Raw genomic sequence first — 24,202 nt, forward strand, 5'->3', positions numbered from 1 at the left:
GTTATTAAAAGCAACAATTCCAGATTAATCCGCGTGGTGTCGGTGGCCTCGTGCTGTAATGTTCATCCTTCTCCAGTAGGTGGTAGTGTTGCGTGAAACTACCTGGCAACGAGGGCGCATGTATGTGACGTCAGAGCTTCAGTTCTTTGGCGCGATGTACAAACAAATTTGAAAGTCAGTGGATTCAAACCGCTTGTGGACGGTGGATAAAGCGCACTGTGCTTTTGTCTTCAGGGATTAAAACTGTGGCTAACAGCACCGCAGGCAGCACGGGTAAGCATTATGTTTCTAAGTCAGTAAAATAGAGTTGTTGGTTAAGTTTAGCTGCAGTCTTTGTGTTACAAACTTAAAGTACAGCCAACTACTTCAGTTACACAGTAGCGCTAGCCCAGCTAACGCTAGTTAGCCTGCTCATTTTACGAGGTCAGGGTTGCTGTTATTTTGTTTGATTCGCAACAACAAAGCTGTACTTTTTGGTTAATAGAAAGACTTGTTAAATTTTCCTACGTCGGTCATATCGACTACCTCTTGTTGGTAGGTTAGTGTTATTAACTGTAAGACGTTTTATTGAAGCACTTTAGCTTCCCAGCTAGGATCAGAAATATCTCTCGTTATCGTTAAATCACTTGTTGATATGATGATCAAAGATCCTAACGTTACCATGTATGTAAACACATTTCAACCACACATTGTAGTACAATCTTTAAGTTGTTATCGTTGTAAGTAAACTAATCTAATGTTTTCTCTTATTTTTTTTCCTGACGCAGAGATGTCGTGGGACTTTATTGTGCCTGTGTGTATCGATGACCTGTTGAAGACTGAGGGGATCAACCAGTACGTCGTCCAGGATGTGGTGCCCCCAAAACAGCTGCCATCCTATCTCAGCAGTAAGTAGTGAATTCGTACAAGTTCTGGAGCTGTTTTGTCAGACATTTTCATTTGAGCTTGTGTGTTTGCGACTTAAACTAAGGTGTTTGTCTCTCACACAGAATTCAAGGCAGCACTGAGAAGCCGGGGGCCTTTGTGTATACTGGAACACTTTGACACAGGCTACAGCGTACTACAGTAAGTATTGATCGTATGTAGCTTGCTGTAGTTATTGCTATTAAGAGCTGTATTTGTACAAACTTACTGTGTTTATGTTTTAAGGTGCTGTAACTCAGTGGAGTTGGGTGTGAAAGAGGATACTCTGGAATTACTCGTACAAGGTTAGAGCTTTTTATGTTTCTATATCTAAATCGACAAAAATACAACCTTGATGTGCCGGGGTGATCACACTTTATCTGGATTTTATTTTCCTTTCAGTGGTTAGTGGCCTAGCTGCTTCCCTGCCAGCGCTTCTCGCCTCCACCGCTGTGCCAGCTGCAGAACGCAAAGAGAAGCTTAATGCAGTTAAAATGAGTGTGTACCTGCTCTGCAAACTGACCGAGACCCTTGAGAGTGACTCCCACAGACAGAGCATTATCACAGCACCTGGGAAGGTACGGTTATACAGGGCGTAGCTAAGGAATACTTTAATGGCTGTTGCAGTCAATTGTTCTGTGTTTAACCTTTTTAAATGCCCGCTGATGAGATCACGGCAAGCTTTATGATCCAGTCAAACCAAGAGGTTGTTGTCTCTAGCCTGCTGTTAGATGGGTAGTCTTGGTAGTGTGGTGGAGTTTTATTGCACTGCTGTAAGGGCCCATCCACAGTAAACCTGTCACCTTCTACAACCTCTGTCCCCAAGAACAATGGGTCAGGACACGTGGGAGATGTCAAACAATGTGTGGATGTTTGTTTGTGTGTTGTATGAATGTACATGTATCAGCTGGCAAGAGAATATGGTCTCAATATAGTTGGTTTTGTGGGTATGAACTACTCTTTGGTAATCTGAGGGCATGTATTGTATTTTACTGCTTTGAGTTCAGTGTCTATGAAGCTTAACTGATCGAATTTATCAGCTTTTGCATGTCTTGCACAGGGTGGTAAAAAAGGCAAAGCTGGCGGAGAAGGACTGCTGCAGTGGGACACTGAGAGAGAAAAGGTGCTGCAGGCCCTCGTCCAGCTCCTCCAGCTGGATATCCGTTCTCTCTGGAACCTCTCCCTGGTGGAGGAGGAGTTCATCAGGTACTCTGCTGACTATGGATCTCTGAACAAGAGCACAATATCATTCTTATCTGTCTTAATTCAGTTAGTTGGTGTAGTTTCCCGCCTTTTTCTCTGGATCTCTGCCCAGCATTGATAATAGTGTCGCCTTAATTGGAACTTATTTGAAGATGATCTTTGCTTTTCCATTTATAATGTCACACAAAACCTAATAAGGTTGGGTGATCTTGAAGCTGTGTTAAATTGCTTCATTCGGTGCTTCCATTGTGAACACTTCTTCACAGTGCTAGCTTTTTACCTTCAACAGAAAGGATTTGCAGAGAATGTTTCTTAAAGAAGAGATTATTTTCTCCCCGTTCTTGTGTCAGTATGGCAGCTTTGAGCAGAAGATCACACAAAACAGTGTTCTTTTTTAGTGCTTAGCCTCAAGAACCATCACACATACAGTGTCTGTATGATTCTGCTAAATTTTCTAATTAATACAAAACTTTGTGTGGAAACTGTAGAATTTGATCTTGGCTTTAAGTCGTTTTTCATGCAGGTTTTACCACACCACAGTGTGAACAAGTCTATAATCCTTTTTCTGTCCCTTTTCTCTTTTAGCTGTGTGACCTGCTGCTGCTACAAACTGCTGGAGAACCCAACAATCAGCCACGTCAAGAGTAAACCCACCAGAGATTGTATAATCCATCTACTTGGGGTGCTAATCAGGAAATACAATCACCTCCTGGGTGAGTCTATCAGTCACATTCTGACAACATCACAAGACCTTAGTTATTCAGTTTATATAGCTGAATTTGGATTTCAGTAACATGGATTTTAGTTTATCCTCTCCATGAACAGGTGCAAGTGTAAAGGTGATCCAGTTGCTGCAACACTTCGAGCAGTTGTCATCTGTGTTTGCTCAGGCAGTGTCTGTGTGGAGCACAGAATATGGAGTCAGGGCTATCATAGGAGAAGTAATAAGGTCAGTATGCATAATATGGGTGCTTTGTGATTCTGTTTATGGAAATCGGATTCTTTGGCTGCAAATAACCATGTTTGAATAGAAGTTTATGCCTTGTTATTTTTCTCATTCCTATAGGGAGATTGGTCAGAGGTCCAGTGAGGAGCTTGCTAGAGAGGGGTCAGGAGTCAAGGCTTTTGCTTCCTTTCTTTCGGAGCTCAGTGCCCTGGTACCTGAATTGCTGATCCCCAACATTAGTGTGCTCATCACACACCTGGAAGGAGAGGTACTGCACACGTACTGCATGTTCATCCTGCTGACATCGAATTATTAATTTACAGCTCCTGAATGGTGCCCTGATTAGGCAATGATGTGGCATAAATGTTGATGTGACAATGTAAAGGAGTCATCTTAATATTAATGACTGATTGCTATGGTGGCCTTTATGGTTGAACATGAGTAACAGGGCAAGAGATAAGTCCCTATGAGAACACACACACTGCTTGATTGCGCTGGGAGTTTTCCATTCCCCACAAATCATTGCTCTTTGTGCCCTTCAAGGCTTTCTGTGTCGAGGTTTATGGAGTTTTGCCAGTCTGGGGAGAACTGAGCTGTGAGGTTCATAAATTTGCATTTAGTGCCATTAAGGTCCTATTATTATCTAGGTTGTGATTGGCTTGTGCAAAAATGTCGACACATAAAAAATGATGATGCAAAAGAGAGCACTTTCTTTTTATTGGACACATTTTCTGGCAGCGACTTCACAGCATCCAATAAAATTTAGTCTCCAGGTGTTGGTTATGATGTGAGTCTCAAAAAGGAACTCAAAGTGCAAAAAGTAATGTGTCAGTGCTCAAGTATGAATTTCTGCCTTTTTTTTGTGTTCAGGAAGTTCTGTTGCTCAGGTGCAGGTCACTTATTCCTCTAAGCTTTGCTATGATGATGCAACAATGTATCACTCAACACCAACACAAAAAGATGGAATAAAAAGCACAAACACTGCGATTCTTCATACAAACGTTTCTTCCACACGCGCACTCACATTCACATTCATAATTAAGTGTAGTGGTCTTCCTGTTCAGTTCACATTTTGCCCTGTGATGAGACCAAGGCGAATACGAGCTTACTGAATGAGAGCTGGTGTCTTCTTGCCTTGACTGACAGGTAATCTTGGCAGTGCAGGGGAGGATTCCTGCTCTGCTGTAAGGGCCTGCCTACAGTGACCCAGCTCGACCTATATTATTCTTCTACAGTCACAGTGGAATAATTAAAGGGATGAAGCTGACAGTGTGTGTGTGTGTGTGTGTGTGTGTGTTGTGTGTGTGTGTGAATGTGTGTAAGAGGCAAGGAGTTCACTCAGCTGTCTTTGCTGTTCAGTTAGCAATGAGTTGTGTCTTTGGTAATCTGAGGGCAGATATCAGAAACTCATCGGGACACAAAATAATATGTTTATACTCAAATATTCCATTTTATTTTTGCTCAGGTCACTCGAACACACACATGCGCATTCTGTTATTGCTGTTTTGCCATGAAATACCACAATGCAAAGATCATTGTTAAATAGTCCATGATCATAATTTTACTTACACAAAGACAAGGTTAGATGCAGACTTCACCCTTTCCCACTCTTTTCCAGAGCCATGCAATGCGTGTTGCTGTGTGTGAGGTGCTGGGAGAGATCCTTGTGCGGGTCCTGTGTGGTGATGGCTTAGACGAGTCTGGTAAAGCTGACCGTGACCGCTTCTTTGACACACTGCAGGAACATCTGCACGACACTCACTCCCATGTCAGGGCACGTGTGTTGCAGGTGTACACACGCATCGTCAACAGCAAAGTATGTTTTCATTGACTTATACTGTATCTGTAAATGCGTGTTATTAAAATCTCCGTTGATACTAAAAATTGTCTCTATGTTTAGGCACTGCCTCTGTGTAGGTACAGTGAGGTGATGGAGCTTGCTGTGGGACGACTGATGGACAAATCTATAAATGCAGTGAAGAGTGCCATCCAGTTGTTGGCAGCCTTCATTGCACACAACCCCTATAGCTGCAAGGTAACCAAAAGCAATATAATTTAGACCCAGAACAGCAGATATTATTCTTCAGATTTTACCATCTCAATGCAAAATGTCCTTCAGTTGAGCAGCGCAGATCTGAAGAAACCGCTGGAGAAAGAGACGGCTAAACTCAGAGAGATGAAAGAGAAACTGCAAGGAAAAGCACCAGGTGAGGGTGAACTCTGTCATCTTTCAAAAAATAAAATGTTCATTTTCTTCATGCTCAGTCATGTTTTGCCCCATGATGAGACCAAGGCAAATACGAGCTTACTGAATGAGAGCTGGTGTCTTCTTGCCTTGATTGGCAGGTAATCTTGGTAGTGTAGAGAAGGATTCCTGCTCTGCTGTAAGGGCCTGCCTACAGTGATTTGGCTTGTCCCCAAATTATTCCTTTAAAGTTACAGTGGAGTAATCACTGGGATGAAGCTGACAGTGTGTGTGGTTGTGTGTGTGTGTGTGTGTGTGTGTGTGTGTGTGTGTGTGTGTGTGTGTGTATGGTTGTGGTTGTGTATGTGTTTAAGAGGCAAGGAGTTCACCCAGCTCTCTTTGCCGTTCAGTCAGCCATGAGGTGCTTCTTTGGTAATCTGAGGGCGAAGCTCAGAAACTCATTTAAACCCAGCCGACCACGTCTGTCCCCGAAGAAAGTTGTCTCAAAATTCACACATGTAACTTTCAGCCATTTCACACAGTAAAATTTTGGATTTTTATGCAGTGCTAGGAGGTCATTTTTAGAGTTTGACTTGGTTTTAGTAAAAAGTAACGAGGTACCAAAAGTTTTGGAACGTGCAAAAAACTCAAAATCAAATGCAGGGGGAAGAATTTGATAACAGAAATCACTGCTGGAAAGCATTAGGGTTTTGATTTTGTTTGTCCACAAATGACAAACCAGGAAAACATTTCAAAATATGATCAAATGCTAGCACTCTAGAGCACATTACAATCCAGATTTGTAACCCCACAGTCTTTTTACTGTTCTGCCCTGCTGCTAATTGATTGATCAAAAAACCCTTTCTCTCAGTTGTTCCTCTGAAATTGTCTTTGTAGCTCCAACCTGAGCTGTTGTATTTTATTTTTCCTGTTTTTCTCCTTTCCCTCTCCCCTGGCAGTGGCAGTGATTAAAGCATCTGAGCTGTGGGCCGCCATGGAGCCTGAGCTGCTCGTCACTGTCAGGACGGAGCTCGAGCCCACAAGTGAAGCAGAGAAGGAGAAGCAGCAGCAGCAGCAGCAGCAGCAGGAGGAGGAGGATGAAGACAGGGATGTGGAGGAAGATGAGGAGGAAGGTGACGACAGAGCAACGGCAGTGAAGATTGCTCAGTACCTCCGTGTCAACAAGTACAGGTGATGCTAATCACCAGTGTTGGCCTTGGTAAAGGTTGACTGAAGTGTCACCACCTGAAGGATCTTTTTCTTCTGCCCTGTCCGTTAGCCAACAATTTGGTATGAAAATTTCTTTTTTTCCTCCCCTACAGGAACGCCGTGCGTCTTTGTGTCAGAGCCCACACCTGCTTCCCTGAATCTGAGATGTTCGCTTCTCTGTCCACTCTCACCCCTGAGACTTTAATGTATACACTGGCTCTGATTTTCAAAGGTAAAGCCTGCGCTCAGTTCATCTGGTGACGCTCATCAAAAGTGCTCTCTGATGTGAGCCTTAATGGAAGCCAGACGGAACACAATTAAGACTCCCTTCTTTATATTTCCTCTTGACTGAAAGATAATTTGAAATGAATTTCCTTCGTGTCAGTTCATTAAAACTGACTGGTCTGTAATATTTGCTGTGAGAGTAGAGGACATATTTTAGAGCAAAGAACACTACGCTTCTCAAATCAGCCGTCTCATTCGTAATATATTTCATAACACTAGATGACTGTGTGTGACACAACCTCCACCAACGCTTTGCTGCAGTTGTACAGTTATGCCAGGTACACATGTTGAGTCGCTACGAAAAGTTATATAAAAGAAGTGAACGGCTTGTTTCACATCCGTTGATAAACATGAGATGGACATGTTATGTGCCTTTTTGGATTTAGCCCCTCTGTTAGGACTGCTTTGGCATCCGGCAGTTCAGGTGGGAGAAGCTGTTCATCACAATGAAAAATTATTGATTTGAGCAGCACATAGCTGTATTTATATTATTATTGTTTAAGTTCGTCACTTCTAATTTGCAACACATAAGAAGCCAGTTGTATCATGGGAACGAAGTGCTGTTGAAGAACAAATATAGCAGCAGACAAGTGTGATTTTTGTACTTAAATACTTTTGTATTTAATTATACTTTCTACTATACTATAATTACTACATGTTTAAAACACACTGGCCCTGCAAAAATGAGACTCGTGTGCAAAGGCAGAACTTCATGGCTTACTCCTGCCATTAATGTAAATTTAACATTTGTCCTTACACACATGAAAAGCTTTACAGTGAAGAGAATAGATTAAACTTAATTATTAGATGGCAGCTGCAGCAAGTGTTGCAGTGCAGCAATGGAAAATGGTTTATTGGTTGAATCCCACTTTGATTGAAGGGTTTCAGCAGTACAAGATTTTCACAACACGATCACCATCTGGGAAAAATATCATGGTGAATGTCATTGAACAATTATTATTTTTGTTGTTGTTATTTTTATTGGTTACAAGGAATGAATTAACAAATGCCTGCCCCTCCACTCCCCACTTCAGGCTCTGAGGAGGACGCCGCTGAGATCAGCCAGAACTTACCACCAACCCCACAGAAAGAGGGGGAGAAGGAGGGGGAGGATGGGGAGCTGAAGAAGCAGGAGATGTTGGTGCAGTACCTGAGAGATACAGAAACCTTCGCTTTACAAGTGGAGAGAGCGATCTCTGTCATCAACTCCATGCTCTATTGGAAAACCACTTCAGGTAGAAGGCAGTGTTCACCAGAGGGCAAACTTATTCCAACATGTTCAATATTTTTGCGTTTGTCAGCTGAAGTCTTTGGTTCTAGTGGTCCAGGAGGCCGTGCAGTTTTGTGTGACCGTATGCGAGTTCAGCGTCGCCAATTCTATCAGCGGGGTGAGGAAGATGTTGCCTCTGGTCTGGTCAACCGACGCTGCCATTAAAGATGCTGTGGTTCAGGCCTACAGGCGCCTGTATCTGAACCCTCAGGGAGACACCGTCAGGTCCGTAAGAGTGCTTCACGCACATGAGACAAACATGAAGACCCTATTTTATAGAACAAGTACATCCATCCTCTTCTAGTCTGTCTGATGCCAGCTAATTCTACATTTATTAAACATAACCGACTGGCTGAAAGATGGGTGACCACAGAACATACTGTGAAGTGATTCGATAATCTTGCAGTATGCGTAGATGGTCAGAATTACTGGCAGGCCATGTTGTAATGCAAGCAAACCTAAAAACACTTTTGACAGATTTGTTTTGTGTTCTTAATTAGCCATCTCATCTTTCATTAGGATGAAAGCCCAGACTCTTGTGGACAGTCTGTCTGAGCTGATGGTGGATGCATCCCTGGGAACAATCCAATGTCTTGAGGAAATAGTGAGCAACTGTTATTACTCTCACGTTTCTGAACACAACTATGCAGAATACTGAGGGACATGTTTGCACCAGCCATAAAATCTATAGTGTACATGTATGTTTTCTTTACTTGTTGTGTACTGTATTTTGGATTTAATTGCCTTGTAAAAAAGCAGCTGGGGAGTCGTAACCTTGTAAACATGTTGCTGGTGGTTTCTTCAGGTGCAGGAGTTCTTTGGCAGTAGCAGCAGTCTCCAGTCCACTGTCGTGCAGGTGCTGTGGGAGAGGTTTACTGGCAAACGAGAAACTTCTGGCTTACACAGGCGAGCTGCAGTGTTACTGCTGGGTATGGCTGCACGGTAAGACATAGACTACTTTCAGTTTGCTCCTGAGAAACAATCTTCTTATGCCACGATGAATAAGAGATGTCATGCAAGTTTGCGAAAGGAGAGGTTCTAGCTTTTCCTGCCTTTGACTGGCTGTTAATTTTGGAAAAAGTTTCTTTGCTCTGAAGGAGCGGGCCAAAGTGGCTCATGAGACCAGATTGGCAGAATGACCCTTTCTCATAACACGTTCAGCTGCATTTACGTGTGACTGACTGTCTAAAATCTAATTATATTCCCATAATAAATTGTACTAAACTCTATGGGTGTGAAAATGCATTGTCTTAAAGCGAGAGTATTACTTTACTGAACCTATGAACATATCATGGTCCAATTCTGCAGAACTGAGTAGGAATAAACTCACTTTTACTAATTATCTGGTTTTCAGTCAGGTGGAAGTTGCAATAATCCCAAATAATGTGAAAGTCGCAGTTGAATGGCTAAATCTAAACTATAAACTTTATTTTTGTTGCAAATGGAAAAAAATATATTTTCATTATTTTTATTGCACATTAACATTTTTTATGAAAGAAGTAACAACTGACAGACGGCAGAATACATGCCTGTGTTCAAATGTGAACTTTTTCAGATTCAGGCACAAACTATAGGAACAGGACGTGGTTTCATCTATTGGCAGAAAATAAAACAAACTCCATTCTCATACCTCTCTGTTAGTTTGTTTAACAGGTTTTCAAAACCTTATGTAAAATCTGTGATATTATTGTATGCCGCATAAAGGCGCTTCCTTCTACATTCTGGTCCTGCCTCAGCTACTTGACATTCAGCAAATCCTCTCATTAGTCAGAATACAAGCTCAGCCTCGGCTCCTCGTCATTGTAATCGAAGTCACGACCATATAACTAGGCTCCTTGCCAGTGCATTTCACTGAATATATATATATTTTAGTGTTCCCCCTCAATCTACCTCAAAGACTGCACTGCTGTAGGGAAGAGTGAGCGAGCGAGAGAGTAAAGAGAGACTATCTGCAGTCCACCCACACTGCTGCCTCTCTTCATCCAGCCGACAGCATTCATAACCTATTAAATCTTACGTGCTTCTCCTAACCCATCCTCCTACACGCATTATCTGGGCAGCAGCCTAGCACTGGCAAGGCCAGCACACAGCAGTTGGGGTGATGTAGGTCAGAGATGTTGTTATTTCACTTTGCATAATCACACGATCATTTGAGAATGTAAAACACAGACTTAATGCGTCTTTGTAAAAATGTGTATTTTGAATGTATGTGTCTAACAGGGCCGAGAGGGAGGTGGTCCTCAGTAATCTGGACACTCTTTGTTCTGTGGCTCTCGGAGAGAAAGTGACTGAAGACTTTCTTCTGGCCAGAGACGCAGTTATCACCATCTGCAGCATCACTGATCACGTCAGGGTAAGAAGGCACAAACCATGGTTGACGTCGACCCTCGTCATTTCCCATTGCAGCTAATCCATGTTATGTTTCCATTTTGCTGCTGTATGAATTCTTATTATGGCACATTTTAATTATAGAGGCAGGAAGAACAGACTTTTGGTAGATATTGAGTATGTAGACATGGAGAGGGCTTCAGCACAATGTTAACATCATGGACTGCATTATTTCCACCAGCAATCAAAAGGCGCTCCGTTCAGACTGCCCCAGGAACATCAGCTCTTCACCTGCCTCACACAGGCCATCGCTGAAGGTAAATTCAGACAGATGTGTCCTTTGTTGAGGAATACTCTGTTTGTTCATCTCAGTCATCTCTTTGTTTCTGACTGAGTCTGTTGGTACTTGCTCCAGGTGTGGTGATGGAGGACCCATACTGGCAGAGCTTCATGGAGCAGGCTGTCCGTCTCATCTACTTCCTGGCTGAGTCCCCTGACCAGCTGTGCTCCCGGCTGCTCCAGCGCAGCGCTCGCCTCTTACAAGATCAGATTGCAGAAGGTGTCGAAATCAACAAGGATGCCGGCCAAATGCAAGATGGATCTCAAGAGTCCAATGAGCAGGGTGAACAAGGTGGGTGCCATTGTGTTTGCAGCTCCATGAACACAGTTTAACCTTTGCCGGTGCTCTTTGCTTTCTCAACACGCTCTTAATCACATGTGTCTGTGCGTGTTTCTGTCCTGCAGTGAACTGTGTCTGTCTGGCCCAGCTGTTGGCTCTGTGTGGCTGCGTGGCTTTCTGGCAGGTGTCTCACCTTGAGCGCAGTGTGAGCACTGAACTGCGGAGGAGGAGAGGGGAGACAGAGGAGAGGGAGGAAAAGGAGAAGGGCCCATCCAGCAAAGCCAAGGTAATGAGGTTGCAGAAACCTGTATATGACACCTGTACAGGTGTGTAAAACAGTCCAGCTCAAAGCCCTTGAAATGTAGTACATTAGCTAAAGTTAAACAGTTTTGTTGGAAATTCAGAACAAAAACACTTGACTGGCCATTATTTAGCACCATAACTTAGGAACAGAAGCGGAGATTGTGTCCATATTTCACATTTGGTCAGAAACTGAATTGGTAGCACTAATCTTGGGTGTCCACCTTGAAACTGCTCATTGTACAGATCCTCTGTGCTGCTGCGTTGAAGGTGTGCCTGAAGTACACACAATTTACAATTTGCAGACCTTCTGCAGCATGGTCTATATTTGAGGCATTGTGGTTCTGCTGACATTGAGCTTCAGGTGATTGTTGTTGCATGATGTGATGAAGCTCTCTATCATTCCTCTGTACTCGTCTGTAAAAATAGTCTCTAAGTGAAGACAGCATGTTTCTCACTGGGGATTATTCACTGGAGTCATACCTGTCAATATAGTGATAACTTATATTTTGCTCAAAAATTGACTTTATACCTTTTTAAATCCTGTTTTGTGTTTTTCTGTATTTCCCCTCACTCTGACATCTGTAGAACATGACATTAGTTAATTTTAATACAACTGAGAACATGACTGCAACAAATACTGGTAAAGAAGTCGTAAGATAATTTAATGTAGTTTCACTATTGTTGTGTCTTAATGATTTTAAATAAAGGCAATGGTCAATTACAATTCTTCCTCTGCACTGAGGAGCTGTATAGCGTGCAGCTGAGTATTGCTGCAGCAGGTGGTGCATCGAGCACGAACACCTCTGTGTGTCCTCATAGCTCACGCTCCATCTGCAGACGCTCATACGAGCACGAACAAAGCTTAAGAATGTAGATGTCATGCACTACCCAATTAGACTATCATCTGAGAAATGGCGTTCAACATAGAGCTACATTTGTTAGTTGATTGTCAAAAAATTTCTTCCTTATTTTTCTGTCAGTCGATTAACCGCTTGAGTCATTTTTCAAGCAAATAATCTGATGGTTCCAGCTTGTCGATTGTGAATATTTGCTGCTTTTCTGTCCATTATCGTTCACTGAATCTTTGGTTTTAGACCGTTGGCTTAATAAAAATAACGTGACATTTAACAGACAAAACAATTATTAATCAAGACAATGATCACTCATGAAAATGATCATTAGCTGCAGCCCTATTTCAGTGCTTACTGTAGTTACTGGGTTCTGATCAGGTGTCTCTGCTTGTCAGGCTTAAATGTCAGTTCCCTGTTTTTATAAGTTCTTCTGCAGACTCTTTAATGTTCCACTGAAGCCAAAACAACCCCCCGTGTGCTGAAAATCATCGGTCTCAGCAGGATGACGAGATGAGATTTATTTTAGTGACGCAGTCAGATGAGTGATGGCTCATAATTGTTCAGCCCATCAGGGAACAGGAAGATAAATGTCTCCTTAATTAGCACGAGAAGTTTTTGTTATAGTATTTTTTTCTGATTTTTGTCTTCGCTAAGCAGAAACAGAAAGTGGCACAGAGTAGCATACAACATAATCTGCAGGTTGGACTCAAACCTATGTGACATGTCAAGGATGAGAGGATTTTAGTGAGGATTTAGCTCATCAAATGACATTTCTTGAAATAAACTGGATCGACACTGGAGAGCCTCGAGGTTGCACAATCAGACTGAACTCTGTGTGCAGCAGAAGAGGACGGCCAAGGTGTGTTTCCCTGTTCCACATAGAAACCAATGGAAAAGAAAATCCTTCGTGACCGTGCCATTAGCAGAGTGCTACCAACCAGAAAGCTCTCGTGATGTGTTGGAGAGAAAAGTGTCTGTTTTGTGAAGCTTTTATGTTTTTCCAACAGCAAGCTGCTAATGAAAGTGCTATGGAGGAGGAGCTGGGCTTGATTGGCGCCTCTGCCGAGGATACGGAAGCTGAACTCATCAGAAAGATCTGCGAGACTGAATTGCTCGCTGGTAATAAGAAGCCCTTTGTCTTGTGTTTTTATGAGCTACGTTTAAAACCAACTCTTCGCCAGATTTTACAGTGTTTTCATCTATTTCTTAAACATCTTATCCCCATCCTTGCCGCTCTGCCTCTTTAGAGGAGAACCTGCTGTGTGCATTCCTTCCCCTGCTGGTGAGAGTCTGCAGCTCCCCAGGACGCTATTCCCACCCACAGCTCACCACTGCTGCCTGCCTGGCACTCTCTCAGTACATGATGATAAGGTAAACACATTACCTATTCCCATGTTGTCGCACCAAATGCATTATACTGACGGGTGTTTCTGTTATTTTGTCCACTTATATCAGTGAGGATAGGTTAAATAAAACACAACTCTCTGTATAGGGAAATCATGTTAAGACAAAATGCCAGCAGTACAGCCTCCAACATGATCATGAAGTTGAATCAACACCTCTCCAAAGTCAGTTTCACTTGTATAGCACGTTTCATGCACAGGTAAACTCAATGTGCTTCACAGTAAATTATGGAAAGCATTTAAAAACATTAGAGTCTTAGTCTTAAGATAATAAAAGTCTTAGGACTTTTAAAAGAAGATCCAGTCGCAGCAGATCTCAGAGAACAGCACCGTAGTGACTGAAGGCACCCGCACCGGATTTAATGATAGAGGATTAAAAACATGACCTTCGTAAAGGTAGGATTCACTGCAGGACTGCTGTGTTAGATTGCAGTAGTTTTAGCTAGCTGTACCGAATAAACAGGGTGTACATGTAGAGCTGAAAAAGTTGCGGGTTCATTCTTTGGGTCGATCGACTAATGATCTAAATCAAAATAGTCGATTAATCAGCCTAGGTCGTTCAAATGCCAAACATTTATAGAGACTTATTGTCTTTGTGTTTTGTACTGTTATTTGCCAAACAACAAAGCGCTTCAAGTAAGAAACTCACCCGAAGATTAAACCTGCAGTGTGGAACCTTTGTCTCCCCGTGCTGGCAGTGAGAGTAATTACACAAACACTGTCGATGCACGATAAGCTTCATTTTCACAGCGCCTAATCTGTTGAGCAGAAAAAAGGCTATGCTACTATGTGTTGGTGACACACACACACACACACACACACGTAGAAGAGGTCCTCAGACAGAGAGACAGCGCACTAGCAAGAGCTCATCACTTCAACAAACTCAGAAGTGCAACCACATGAGCAGATGAAGAAGACTTTGCGTGCACGGAGTCAGCTGTTCTGTTGGAAAAAAATGGAAAAGCTACGCTTCATTTCCATTTCAAGCATCGTAAACAAGCGTTTCCCAGAGAGTTGCGTCTGTCAGACACACTTTAACTGGTATGTTAGAGCTGCGTATGGAGACTGTCCAGCAGAAGATACGTTTGATGAAAAACTCGACAAATTGAATGTAACAGTCTTTCATTTGTATGTAAAAGTCCCACTCTGCAGCTCTAATAATAGTGTTGGTCAGTTGCAGCCTTTCATATATGACATTTCTACCTATAACATAACTTAAACAGAATGACCCATGTAGATTTTCAATGCTGTGATTTCTCTGTCCCTTCCATCAGCCCATCAGCGTGTGAGGAAAACATCCGTCTCATGTTCACGGTGCTGGAGCGCTCTGCTCTTCCTGTGGTCAGGGCGAATGCCATCATAGCCCTCGGAGACCTCACCGTCCGTTTTCCAAACATTTTGGAGCCCTGGACACAGAATCTCTATGCCAGGTAATGTCATGACTTATTCAGTTAAATCAGTGCAGCAATCTGAAATAAATTTGTCACAGTGGCAGCTCATGCTCATCATCTCCGCTCCACCGCACCGGTGGTTGTTTTCCAATTAAATGCACATTATCATCATATTCGTAGATTTGTTGTGTTCTGAGGAACAACCTACGCCTGATGGCTCAGCTGAGTGGGTGTACTGTCAATGATGTTTCCCCCTCTGCTCGCACACTTGAGCCATCTTCATCCGGATACCACCATCACCGCCATGTCTCAGTGTGTTGTTCCTCTCAGCCACTGAAGTGTTGCGGCTGTCACAATGCTCCACTGAGCCACATGATGGGAAAAGTTTACTCTTTCCATCATGACTTTTTAATGGGGGGAAACAAACTTTGAGAGGATCCATGTGGGAAAACTCTGATATCTGCCTTTTATTCTGACCTATGCAGTTGCCACAGAAACTGGTCAGAGCTTCATGGCCAGTAGAAAACCACCTCCACTGGTGACCCGGGGTGGAGCCTTGGACCGCCTTAGACGAGGGAACCTTTAGCCAGCGAACAGCTTAATTATTAGTGTGTTACAGATTGTGACTAGAACCAATGACTAGTGTGTAATTACACAGACCCGTTGGGCGAGCAGAAGGGAATCATTCTGAGTCAAGTCAAAGGTTCTACCAGGGTTCACGCTTTCATTTTAAAAAACACTTAATGGTTTCCGTCTGTTTCTCCACAGTCACGCTGTTTCCCTACAGACAACGTAGAAGCTGAAGTTGTTCTGTTTGATAAAGTGTGGTTTTAATTATAATGGTAGATAATGCTCACATTGAGGTGTTCCGCACATGTAAAACATTCTCTTTTTTTATGCGTCAGTGCCTTTCTAATGTTTTCTACCTGATAAGCATTTCATAGAGTTCCCTAATTGTCTCCCACACACCAACACCTCCACTGTTCTCAAGGCTGCTGTCCTGGAGCCTCCTGATAAGCGCATTAAGAATTAATTACCCTGTTCATTGCTGTTGTAAGCTCCTGCATTGGCATGGGGAAGTGCCATGTACCAGTGTCTGATCCTCTGCCAGGAGTCCTGCTCTCTGGCATAAATGAGAAATGGTTAATGAGTTTCTTTTGTTCGGTGGTTTTGGGTGAGGGTAAGTCTAAATTGGTCCCAGAATCCTATCAGATTGTCCTGCCACAGCCTGTCCAATCCCATTGTGTTCAGCCTGAAGCTGTGAGAGTTGTTTGGTTTCAGTAACGTTCTGCCTAATAACCCAGTCTTTACAGAAAGCTTACTTGGCTAGGACTGGGAAATAACAAATGCACAGGTGGCTAAGAATTTCTGGCAAGCGGCTTTAGGACTGGCAATGTCTGTCTGTCCTCCACTTTTGGTCCACTTTGCTTTTTACAGACATTCATGGTGCCCAGAGGCTGAAACCAGCGACATATTTCAATATTCCTCATTATTTATTTAAGACTTAGACACTCAGCTACTTCATCAGAATGTGAGTGTGTTTTGATCACACTTTACTGATCATGCTGGCAACATAAGCAACAGCCTCACAACAGTTTTCACATTTTGATTCACATGTCATTAAGCTCTGATTGGTCGTCTAAAATACCTTTTTGCAAATAAGCCCCACCTACTTAAAAAAAACTGGAGAAAAATACAAATCAGAAATGTGAAATAACCAAAACTTTGGCGGAAGATTGACACAGAGAGGACATTCCCATCAGCCCCAGCTGGACTTTGTGTTTGGTGCTAATAGCCAAATATCAGTATGCTAATGCTAAAATAATACAGTGCACATGGTCAACCTTATACCTGTTTAGTATCCACATTTTAACATTGCCATTGTTATCATGGTAGCTTGCCGATGTTAGCATTTAGCTCAAGCACCACTGTGCCAAAGCACAGCCTCACAGCTGTTGGGATGGCTGCAGACTGTCTTTACAGGAGAGGTAGAAAATTAATTAGCCAGTGATTTCACATCCTCTTCTCCTCTAGGCTCAGTGACGAGGTCCCTTCAGTGAGGCAGACAGCTGTGACAGTTCTTACTCAGTTGGTGCTTAAGGATGTGCTCAAGGTCAAGGGTCAAGTCAGCGAGGTGGCTGTGCTGCTAATTGACCCTGAGCCTCACATTACCAGCCTAGCCCTGAACTTCTTCAATGAGCTGGCCACCAAGGTACACACACACACACACACACACACACACACACACACACACACACACACTCACACTCACACTTGAATTGAGCCTGAATAATTGGGGATTTTTTTTTAACTGACCTCGGTGCTTCCCACCAGGACAACGCAATCTACAACCTGCTCCCAGACATCATCAGTCGCCTGTCCGACCCAGAGAGAGGCATGACCTCAGAGGACTTCAATACCATCATGAAGTGAGTTGATGGCTTTTCAGCATGCGTCTCATCCCATTTGCTGCCTTCGTCCACAGAGGATTTGTCCATACTGAGCAGCACTCAGCAGGCTCGGGACAAGTCGTGACTTGTTTGAGAAGCATTCGAGGAGAAAGTTGTCAGCTTAGCTATTCTGTGAGGGCTGTTTAGATGCTGTACTGTGCTCATGTGTGTGTGTTGTGTGTGTTTTCAGACAGTTATTCTCCTACATCACCAAAGAAAGGCAGACCGAGTCTCTGGTAGAGAAACTGTGTCAGCGCTTTAGAACAGCCAAGTGAGTACATCTCTACCTCCTCCTCCTTCTCATCTTCACACCTTTGACCTGCATCTTTTATGTGTTTTTTTTTTTCCCTTTATGTTTCCTTGCTCATTTCAGAGTCCGTCCTGCAGTATTTCATTTGCGCGAGATGTAGGGGCGGATGCGTGGGTAATTAGTGGGTGTTTTCTGTGTGAGGAGAGATAGACAATTACAGTTCACAGTTCAGTTCACCTATCACACACACTGACATCTTATTCGCTCATTTTGTCATGGAAACTGTCGTCCTATATAGTTGAGGAATGTAGATAGAACAATTGGTCCGGCCAGGCTTCAGTCTGCCTCTGACTCATGCTTCATCCATACTCAAAGGAAGGACGTTTTATATTACACAATGGCAAAGTGAATTTAGATACGAGAGGTTCCTGGAAAATGAGATTTGGTCCAAATGCCAGGGCAAAGCCATATTCATGAGTAATGAGCTCTTATGTTTAGGATCCAGAATTTCTATGCATTTCACATAGCTCCTAATCAGTTTAGTCCCTAATTGCCTTGACTCTCATCCTGCTTCTCTCCTCAGGACAGAGCGTCAGTGGTGCGACTTGGCCATGTCCCTGTCTCTGCTGTCCATGTGTGAGCGTGGATTCAAGAGACTGCAGGAATGCTGGGAGTGTTACAGCGACAAGCTAACGGAGTCTGGAGTCTACCAGCCTCTGCTCTCCATCACCGCCAAGCTCCGTCGCGGGGCCAAACCCCAGTTTAAGGTGCGACATGCGTCTCCACTTCCTGCGAGATGGGTTTTGAATTTTGATGTAATCTTGTGTGTTTACCGATGGCCGCTCCATGTTCCTCCAGGCCCAGGTAGAGGAATTTGAAAAACGGCTGACTGCGGTTCACACGAGAGGGCTGGAGAATGTAGAAAGTCCAGAGATGGACGAGGAGAACCAGAAACAAGGAGAGTCCACTGAGAAGACGGTCATGTGTACGCCTCAGTCCACCAGAGGCCGTCCCAGGACAAAGAGAGGTCAGTACTCATAGGACTTCACTTTGAAGGGTCCTCTGCAAACGTGCATGCAGAGAAACTTGATTTTGGTTCATGGTGAAAAGACGTTTTCCTGGTTTTGTTACAGGTCAAGCGAAGCCCTCCGTCAGCGGCCACAGCAGTGTCAGTTATGTGACGCCTCAGAAATCTCGCAAGTCCAAGAAACCTGTGATCACCTTCAGCAGTGATGAAGAGGAGGATGAAGAGGGTGAGTGCAGACATTTGAATAACATTCTCTTCAGTTGTTTGGAATTTAACATGGTTTTCCTTCATGTAATATAAATTAAAATAACATAAAGCATTTAATTAAGACTGCAACTACCAATTTGTATTATTCTTCTTTAATTGTTTGGTCTATCAAATAAAAAAATGCCTACAAATGCCCGTCATAATTCCTCGTTTATTGTCCAAAACCCAAAGACATTCGGTTTTCTGTCACACAAAACAAAGAAAAGCAACATAAACTCACATTTTAGACGCTGGAACGAGGCACTATTTGGCATTTTTGCCTGAAAATCCTAATTGTCAGAAGCTGCCTCTTGATTATTTTTGTGATTTATTATTTCGATTAACGGGTTCACTTGGTGGTATTACGTGTTACTTTGCCACAAAAGTAATACTGTATATTTTGGATCAATACAACAAAGCTCACAGTGTTGGGAGCACTGAGCGGAACCACGCGAGGAACCTGTCAAAGAAGATTTAGGACTGTTGCACCTCAGTGCGTTGCAGCAGCACTAATCCAAGATCTCCAGATGGGTTCAATAAAAAACAGCATGAAAGAAAGAAATCAATCAAATTGCTAACTTCCAAAAATAATGGCATAAAATGAGATAAGGTGGCGAGTATGTGGAATTTTGAATGTTCTCCTAATTAGATTATTATGATTCTGAAATACGTTGGTTCAGATGTTCAGACTGAACACTTAAACCATCCCTGGTCTTAGAGTCCAGCTTAACGGCCCGTGACTTTTCTTGCTTTTTCAACTTCTAACCTCCATTTGTTTTTTCATCAGATGCTGTCATGGCGGAGAGCGAGACCCCTAAAGTGACGACACCCATCGCCCGCACTTCCCGACGAGCTCGCCTCAGAAACTGATCCGTCGTCTGTTGTTTTGCTTTGTCTTTTTTTCTGTTTCCTTTTTAATCTTTCACCTGAAAAGATACATTTTTTTTTAACATATATTTTACATTTTTAAATCTTTTTATGTATGTTTTTAATGATGTTGGCACCACACTTAAGTAGTCTGATGACGTATCTGATGACATACAATCAAGACGTCTTTAATAAACCTGGTTTTGGTTTTTGACATGAGGTCTACGGCTGTCCATCTCTGTTTGAGCTGCATCACTCATCGGCCTCTCAGGCTGAAGAAAACTCCCGAGCTGACACTAACAAATGTGTGAAGGGTTGGGTGTCCGCTGGGTTATGTCAAGTAAATTTATACCATCATTACAAGCAGCTTTGAGTGTCTGCTTGTGTTATGTGTTTGGACAGCAGTGTTTAATGGCTTGTCACAGCTTGCCCAGACAGTGTTACTACCCCACATGCTTCTCCACTTCATTTTCCCTCTTTTCCTTTCTTCCAACATGTTCCGTCATATCAGATGTCAGTCTTTATCCGATGAGACGCTTTCACGCCGTTCCTCACTAGCGAACGTGGCTGCGTGTTGTTTATTTACAACCATGTTTTTTTTCCCGTCTTGTTCGGTTTGACACATTTGCTGTTGCCTAGTTGGCCGCCTCTGTTCTCCTGTAATCAATCTCTTTTGTAGGTCTCCCTCCGCTCTCTGCCTCCCTCCCATCCTCCTCCTCCTCCTCCTCCTCCTACTCTCCGTTGCCTACTTTTCCTCTTCCAGCTCTCCTCTCTTCACTGACATCTCATGCACGGTAGTTTAACCCCCCCATCCCTCCCTCCCCTCCCCACATTGCTAATCTCTCTCCTTTTCGCCTACTGCCTCTCCCACACGTCCTCTCCTAAAAGATGAGAGGGGTGCATTTCTGTACGTGTGATTGATATGTTATGTAAAGACACTTGCCAGCAACAGGCTAACAGTATGATTGCAGCAGCACTTAGGTTTTATCTGTGGACAAATTTGAGTTAAACGTATCGAGTGGGTGCAAAGTGCGCAAACATGAGTAAATTTGCTGTGTTTAGAACTTTATTCACTGCTGTACAAAGATGAGCTACTTGTTCCTGCTTGCTATGAAAACACATTTTGCTCACAGAGGCTGCCTTAATTTTTTAAAAAAGATATTCCCTGATTGCATGCCCAGTGTCTGACGTACATTTGTAATTGCTGGGGTTTATTTACTTGAAATAATCAGAGGCTGCTGAACTTTGAGGCCGGTGTGTTGGATCGTGCAGTTCCTGCGAGTGTTGTAATTTGGCGGCAGGGGGTACAGGGAGCAGATGGCACTGACAGACTGTAACTTACCCAACAGAGAGGGGAGGTCAGTGCTTGCTGGGAAAGACCACAGAGACAAAGGAGAGAGAGGGAGGCTGATCCGCACAGGGGGCATTGTTACCACATGGGAAATGTATAATTCAGATTAAGTCGTGACATAAAACACGTGAATCTTTCCAGCTAGTTCACTTCATAACTTCCTGGTCTCATTGATGAGGCGTTCGCTGACTGTTGCCCTCTGACCTTGGCTTTGTGCAACAGAGTGGCATCAGTATGGCTCACAGTGCACACAGTCACCTTGGCAATGACAATCGCTCTCTCCGAGGCTATGACATCACTCTAAAGAAAAGGAGATGAAGAGGAGGAAGATGAGGTGGGCGGGGGTGGATGGGTGGGTGTGGGGGGGGGGGGTGTCGTTTCTGACTCTACAAAACCTCTGCAGCATCCCAGCTGATGCCCCAACATTCAGCTCCTGCCAAGAGGACAGACGCAAGAGGAAGAAAATCATCCTTTTCAATTCCATCACGGAGCGAGGAGTAGGAGGAGTCAGCCGAGTGAGATAGTGATGCTCCCAGCAGGTGCCAACAAGTGAGAGGTAGCCGAGAACGAGGGCGATGGAGAAGAGTCTGTGAGAGCAGAAGACACCCAGAGCTCTGAGAGAAAAGCAACAACAGGTGAGCACGCCTCACATTTTCTTTTAGATGCTTAGATGCTCGTGTGTAACTCTTTATTTCGTAGTTATTGTACATTGCAATATTTATCACAATGAATGATACAGCACACACGTACATCTGCAAGCAACTGGAGGTGTAATTATGAAGTTAGAAAATCTAAACTTTGTGTTAAAATGAAAGGAAAACTAGTTATTTTTGAAACACCGACTGGTCCTTAAATTGGGAACTGATCAATGCAGCAAAGTTTTAATCTTGAATTAACGAGGAAATCTTTACATAAAAATTATAATATGTAATGAATTCATCTAGATTTAAAAGCCTAACCGGGGACGGGGGCTGTGAATTGGCTCCGGTTAGACGCCCTGAATGCATCTGTTGGGTCGCTCATCTGTAACAATGTCTGTGTGTGTGGTGCCGGTTAAATATACAAATAAAAATGAGTAGTTCCTTTACAGATTGACACAGATTGAGGGCTGGTGAAACTGTCTGCAAAGATGTTTGACTATTCAAACTACTAATTTATGTCATCAAGAGCACTCGCATCATTTTCCATCAAGGATTTTTCACAACCAGTATTTCATATTGACAGCGTGTATATTTGTGCATTCCTCCACATAACTGTGTCTGTGTTTGGGTGTTTGCAGCCAGTGTATTTTCAGTCCCACTGCTCCAGTTTCTCCTGTCTACCATCTCTGCTGCCATGCTGTGTCCTGTGCTCCTTTGTGCCACTCTGCTCCTCCTGACACCCCTGGAGATCACGGAGGCTCGCGCTCTGCACCCTTCTCCTGATGCTGTGCAGGTATGGGGGGAGGGGGATGCATAGAAAGGGAAGAGAAGAGCGGCTTGAGGGGACGGGGAGGAGGGAGCGAGAGCAGGAAAGAATAGGAGAGAGTAATGAAATGTATGACTGATTGAATTATTCTCCGTCGTACACTCCCTGACAATTAAATTGAATCTTTTTTTTCTCCTCCTGGAGTTTATGGAGCAGTTTCTGGAACGCTACAATGACCTTTTGACCCTGGACGACCTGGAGAACCTGTTGAACAGCCAGCCGGAAGAGCAGTCCACCTTCTCCTCAGGGGTCAAAGCAGCAGAGTACCCCAAATGGGCCGACGCACAAACACAGGCTGAGACCCCCTGGCTGCGCCTGCTGAAGGGGGCTATGGCCAATCAGAAGCGAGCGGAGCCAGACCGGTCAAGGAGGGGATGGAACCGGGGATGCTTTGGGCTGAAACTGGATCGGATCGGGTCCATGAGCGGTCTGGGCTGTTAGTGGAGAGGAACTAAAGACTGGTGGCATCCTTCTTAGGGTACAATAAGAGGAAGAGCGCACATGCAAAGGCGTTGACGTGCAGTGAAGGGTGTTTACATGCGTGTACACTACATGTAGTATGGTGTAAACTTGCAGCATTGCTAATGTGGTTTCATCCAGCGTAGGTACCATAGATCAGACGCTTCACACGATTGTGGCTGTTTTAACACAGCAGCTGTAGTTTATGCCAAGTGTAAGTATTAAACTGAGTATTAGAACATGTGAGCTGTGTTTACATCAAATGATCACCTTTGGTTGTCGGGCTTGTTTTTTAAGTAAACTGCCACTTTACGTGTTTCTAGCCGTGTCTGCGTACAGTAAATGTAAAAGTGTTTTTTTGGTCAGGGGATCGTGTGTAAAATCAGGTGGAATGGACGTGGATATCTAAAAATGATGGCACCTGTAATTCCTGCTGTTTGTTTTTATGTTTACTTATGATTTGCATGAATAAATGGATTTGACATTTGCTGTGTTCTGTTTTTTTTTTTCTAAGTGTGAGATTCACGTCCACTCCTGTCTCACACGTCAGTCCCAGTTTGTAGACTCTCTATTTACACGCGTCGGCTCAATTTGTCCTTCAAAGCGGAGCTTCAAATTCTCCTGACAGATATGTTTTTTTAAACTCTTGATGCTTTATTAAGTCATCCAATGGCCGTTGGAGGAAGTTTTATTTCTTCCCACATCATTCTGGAGTATGGTTGGCCAATCCTAATAAATGAATGCACGAAGACCCTCTGCAGCGTCCAAAACTGATTTCATTCTCACATTACTGCCAATTTCCCAAGGCAAAAATACTGAAACATTGTGCAGGGAAATGGAAATAAATTTATTAGTGCCTTTGACAGATAATCTCATACAATAATCCACTTGATATTTATAACTTATGTATGTATAAATATGATGCAATCGTGCATTTGGCAGTCTTTGTAGCAGCAATGTCCCCAGTTTGAGGACATGAATTCTTTTAAACTTGGAAGCAAAGCACAACGGACCAAATCAAGACACCCTGAACTGACAAATCGACCCCATCTCAGGGTACTTTAAATAGCTGTTCTGGAGCTTTCAATCATATCACACGATCTTCAGCAGATTTGTTCAGTCGTGTTAAGATTTATTTCTTTCACTGCAACATTCAATATTCATGACTGAATCAGAAATCAAAGTTAAA

At 43.3% G+C, this 24,202-nt stretch overlaps 2 protein-coding genes and 3 non-coding genes across 6 annotated transcripts; all 5 read left to right on the forward strand.

The window, feature by feature from the left end:
• The first annotated feature begins 54 nt into the window (after window positions 1-54).
• On the forward strand, window positions 55-19,957 carry ncapd2 (non-SMC condensin I complex, subunit D2). Of its 2 annotated transcripts, XM_076737397.1 has the most exons (32): window positions 55-273; window positions 768-887; window positions 990-1,065; window positions 1,150-1,208; window positions 1,306-1,481; window positions 1,964-2,109; window positions 2,692-2,819; window positions 2,932-3,055; window positions 3,173-3,320; window positions 4,671-4,868; window positions 4,953-5,087; window positions 5,172-5,259; window positions 6,197-6,428; window positions 6,560-6,678; window positions 7,766-7,966; window positions 8,052-8,226; window positions 8,521-8,605; window positions 8,807-8,943; window positions 10,222-10,354; window positions 10,571-10,646; window positions 10,745-10,960; window positions 11,074-11,234; window positions 13,110-13,221; window positions 13,350-13,473; window positions 14,780-14,935; window positions 16,931-17,108; window positions 17,231-17,325; window positions 17,537-17,617; window positions 18,180-18,363; window positions 18,455-18,623; window positions 18,730-18,849; window positions 19,657-19,957. In XM_076737397.1, the coding sequence occupies exons 2-32, from the start codon at window positions 770-772 to the stop codon at window positions 19,737-19,739; spliced, it is 4,233 nt and encodes a 1,410-aa protein (XP_076593512.1). In that variant the 5' UTR covers window positions 55-273; window positions 768-769; the 3' UTR covers window positions 19,740-19,957. The 2 variants fall into 2 exon arrangements, with proteins under 2 accessions (XP_076593512.1, XP_076593511.1); XM_076737396.1 differs by lacking the exon at window positions 55-273 and having other exon boundaries at window positions 598-887.
• LOC143325317 (small nucleolar RNA U85) lies at window positions 1,561-1,881 on the forward strand. The gene has a single exon (XR_013077518.1). It is a non-coding gene; the product is annotated as a small nucleolar RNA U85 (small nucleolar RNA).
• Window positions 4,127-4,447, forward strand: LOC143325318 (small nucleolar RNA U85). Its single transcript, XR_013077519.1, has one exon. It is a non-coding gene; the product is annotated as a small nucleolar RNA U85 (small nucleolar RNA).
• LOC143325319 (small nucleolar RNA U85) lies at window positions 5,327-5,683 on the forward strand. Its single transcript, XR_013077520.1, has one exon. It is a non-coding gene; the product is annotated as a small nucleolar RNA U85 (small nucleolar RNA).
• Window positions 19,958-21,378: 1,421 nt separating the features above from the next.
• nppcl (natriuretic peptide C-like) lies at window positions 21,379-23,500 on the forward strand. Its single transcript, XM_076738288.1, has 3 exons — window positions 21,379-21,722; window positions 22,367-22,521; window positions 22,699-23,500. The coding sequence occupies exons 2-3, from the start codon at window positions 22,423-22,425 to the stop codon at window positions 22,993-22,995; spliced, it is 396 nt and encodes a 131-aa protein (XP_076594403.1). The 5' UTR covers window positions 21,379-21,722; window positions 22,367-22,422; the 3' UTR covers window positions 22,996-23,500.
• Window positions 23,501-24,202: the final 702 nt, after the last annotated feature.

Source organism: Chaetodon auriga, chromosome 8 (assembly GCF_051107435.1).
Source record: "Chaetodon auriga isolate fChaAug3 chromosome 8, fChaAug3.hap1, whole genome shotgun sequence".
Lineage (NCBI taxonomy): Eukaryota > Metazoa > Chordata > Actinopteri > Chaetodontiformes > Chaetodontidae > Chaetodon > Chaetodon auriga.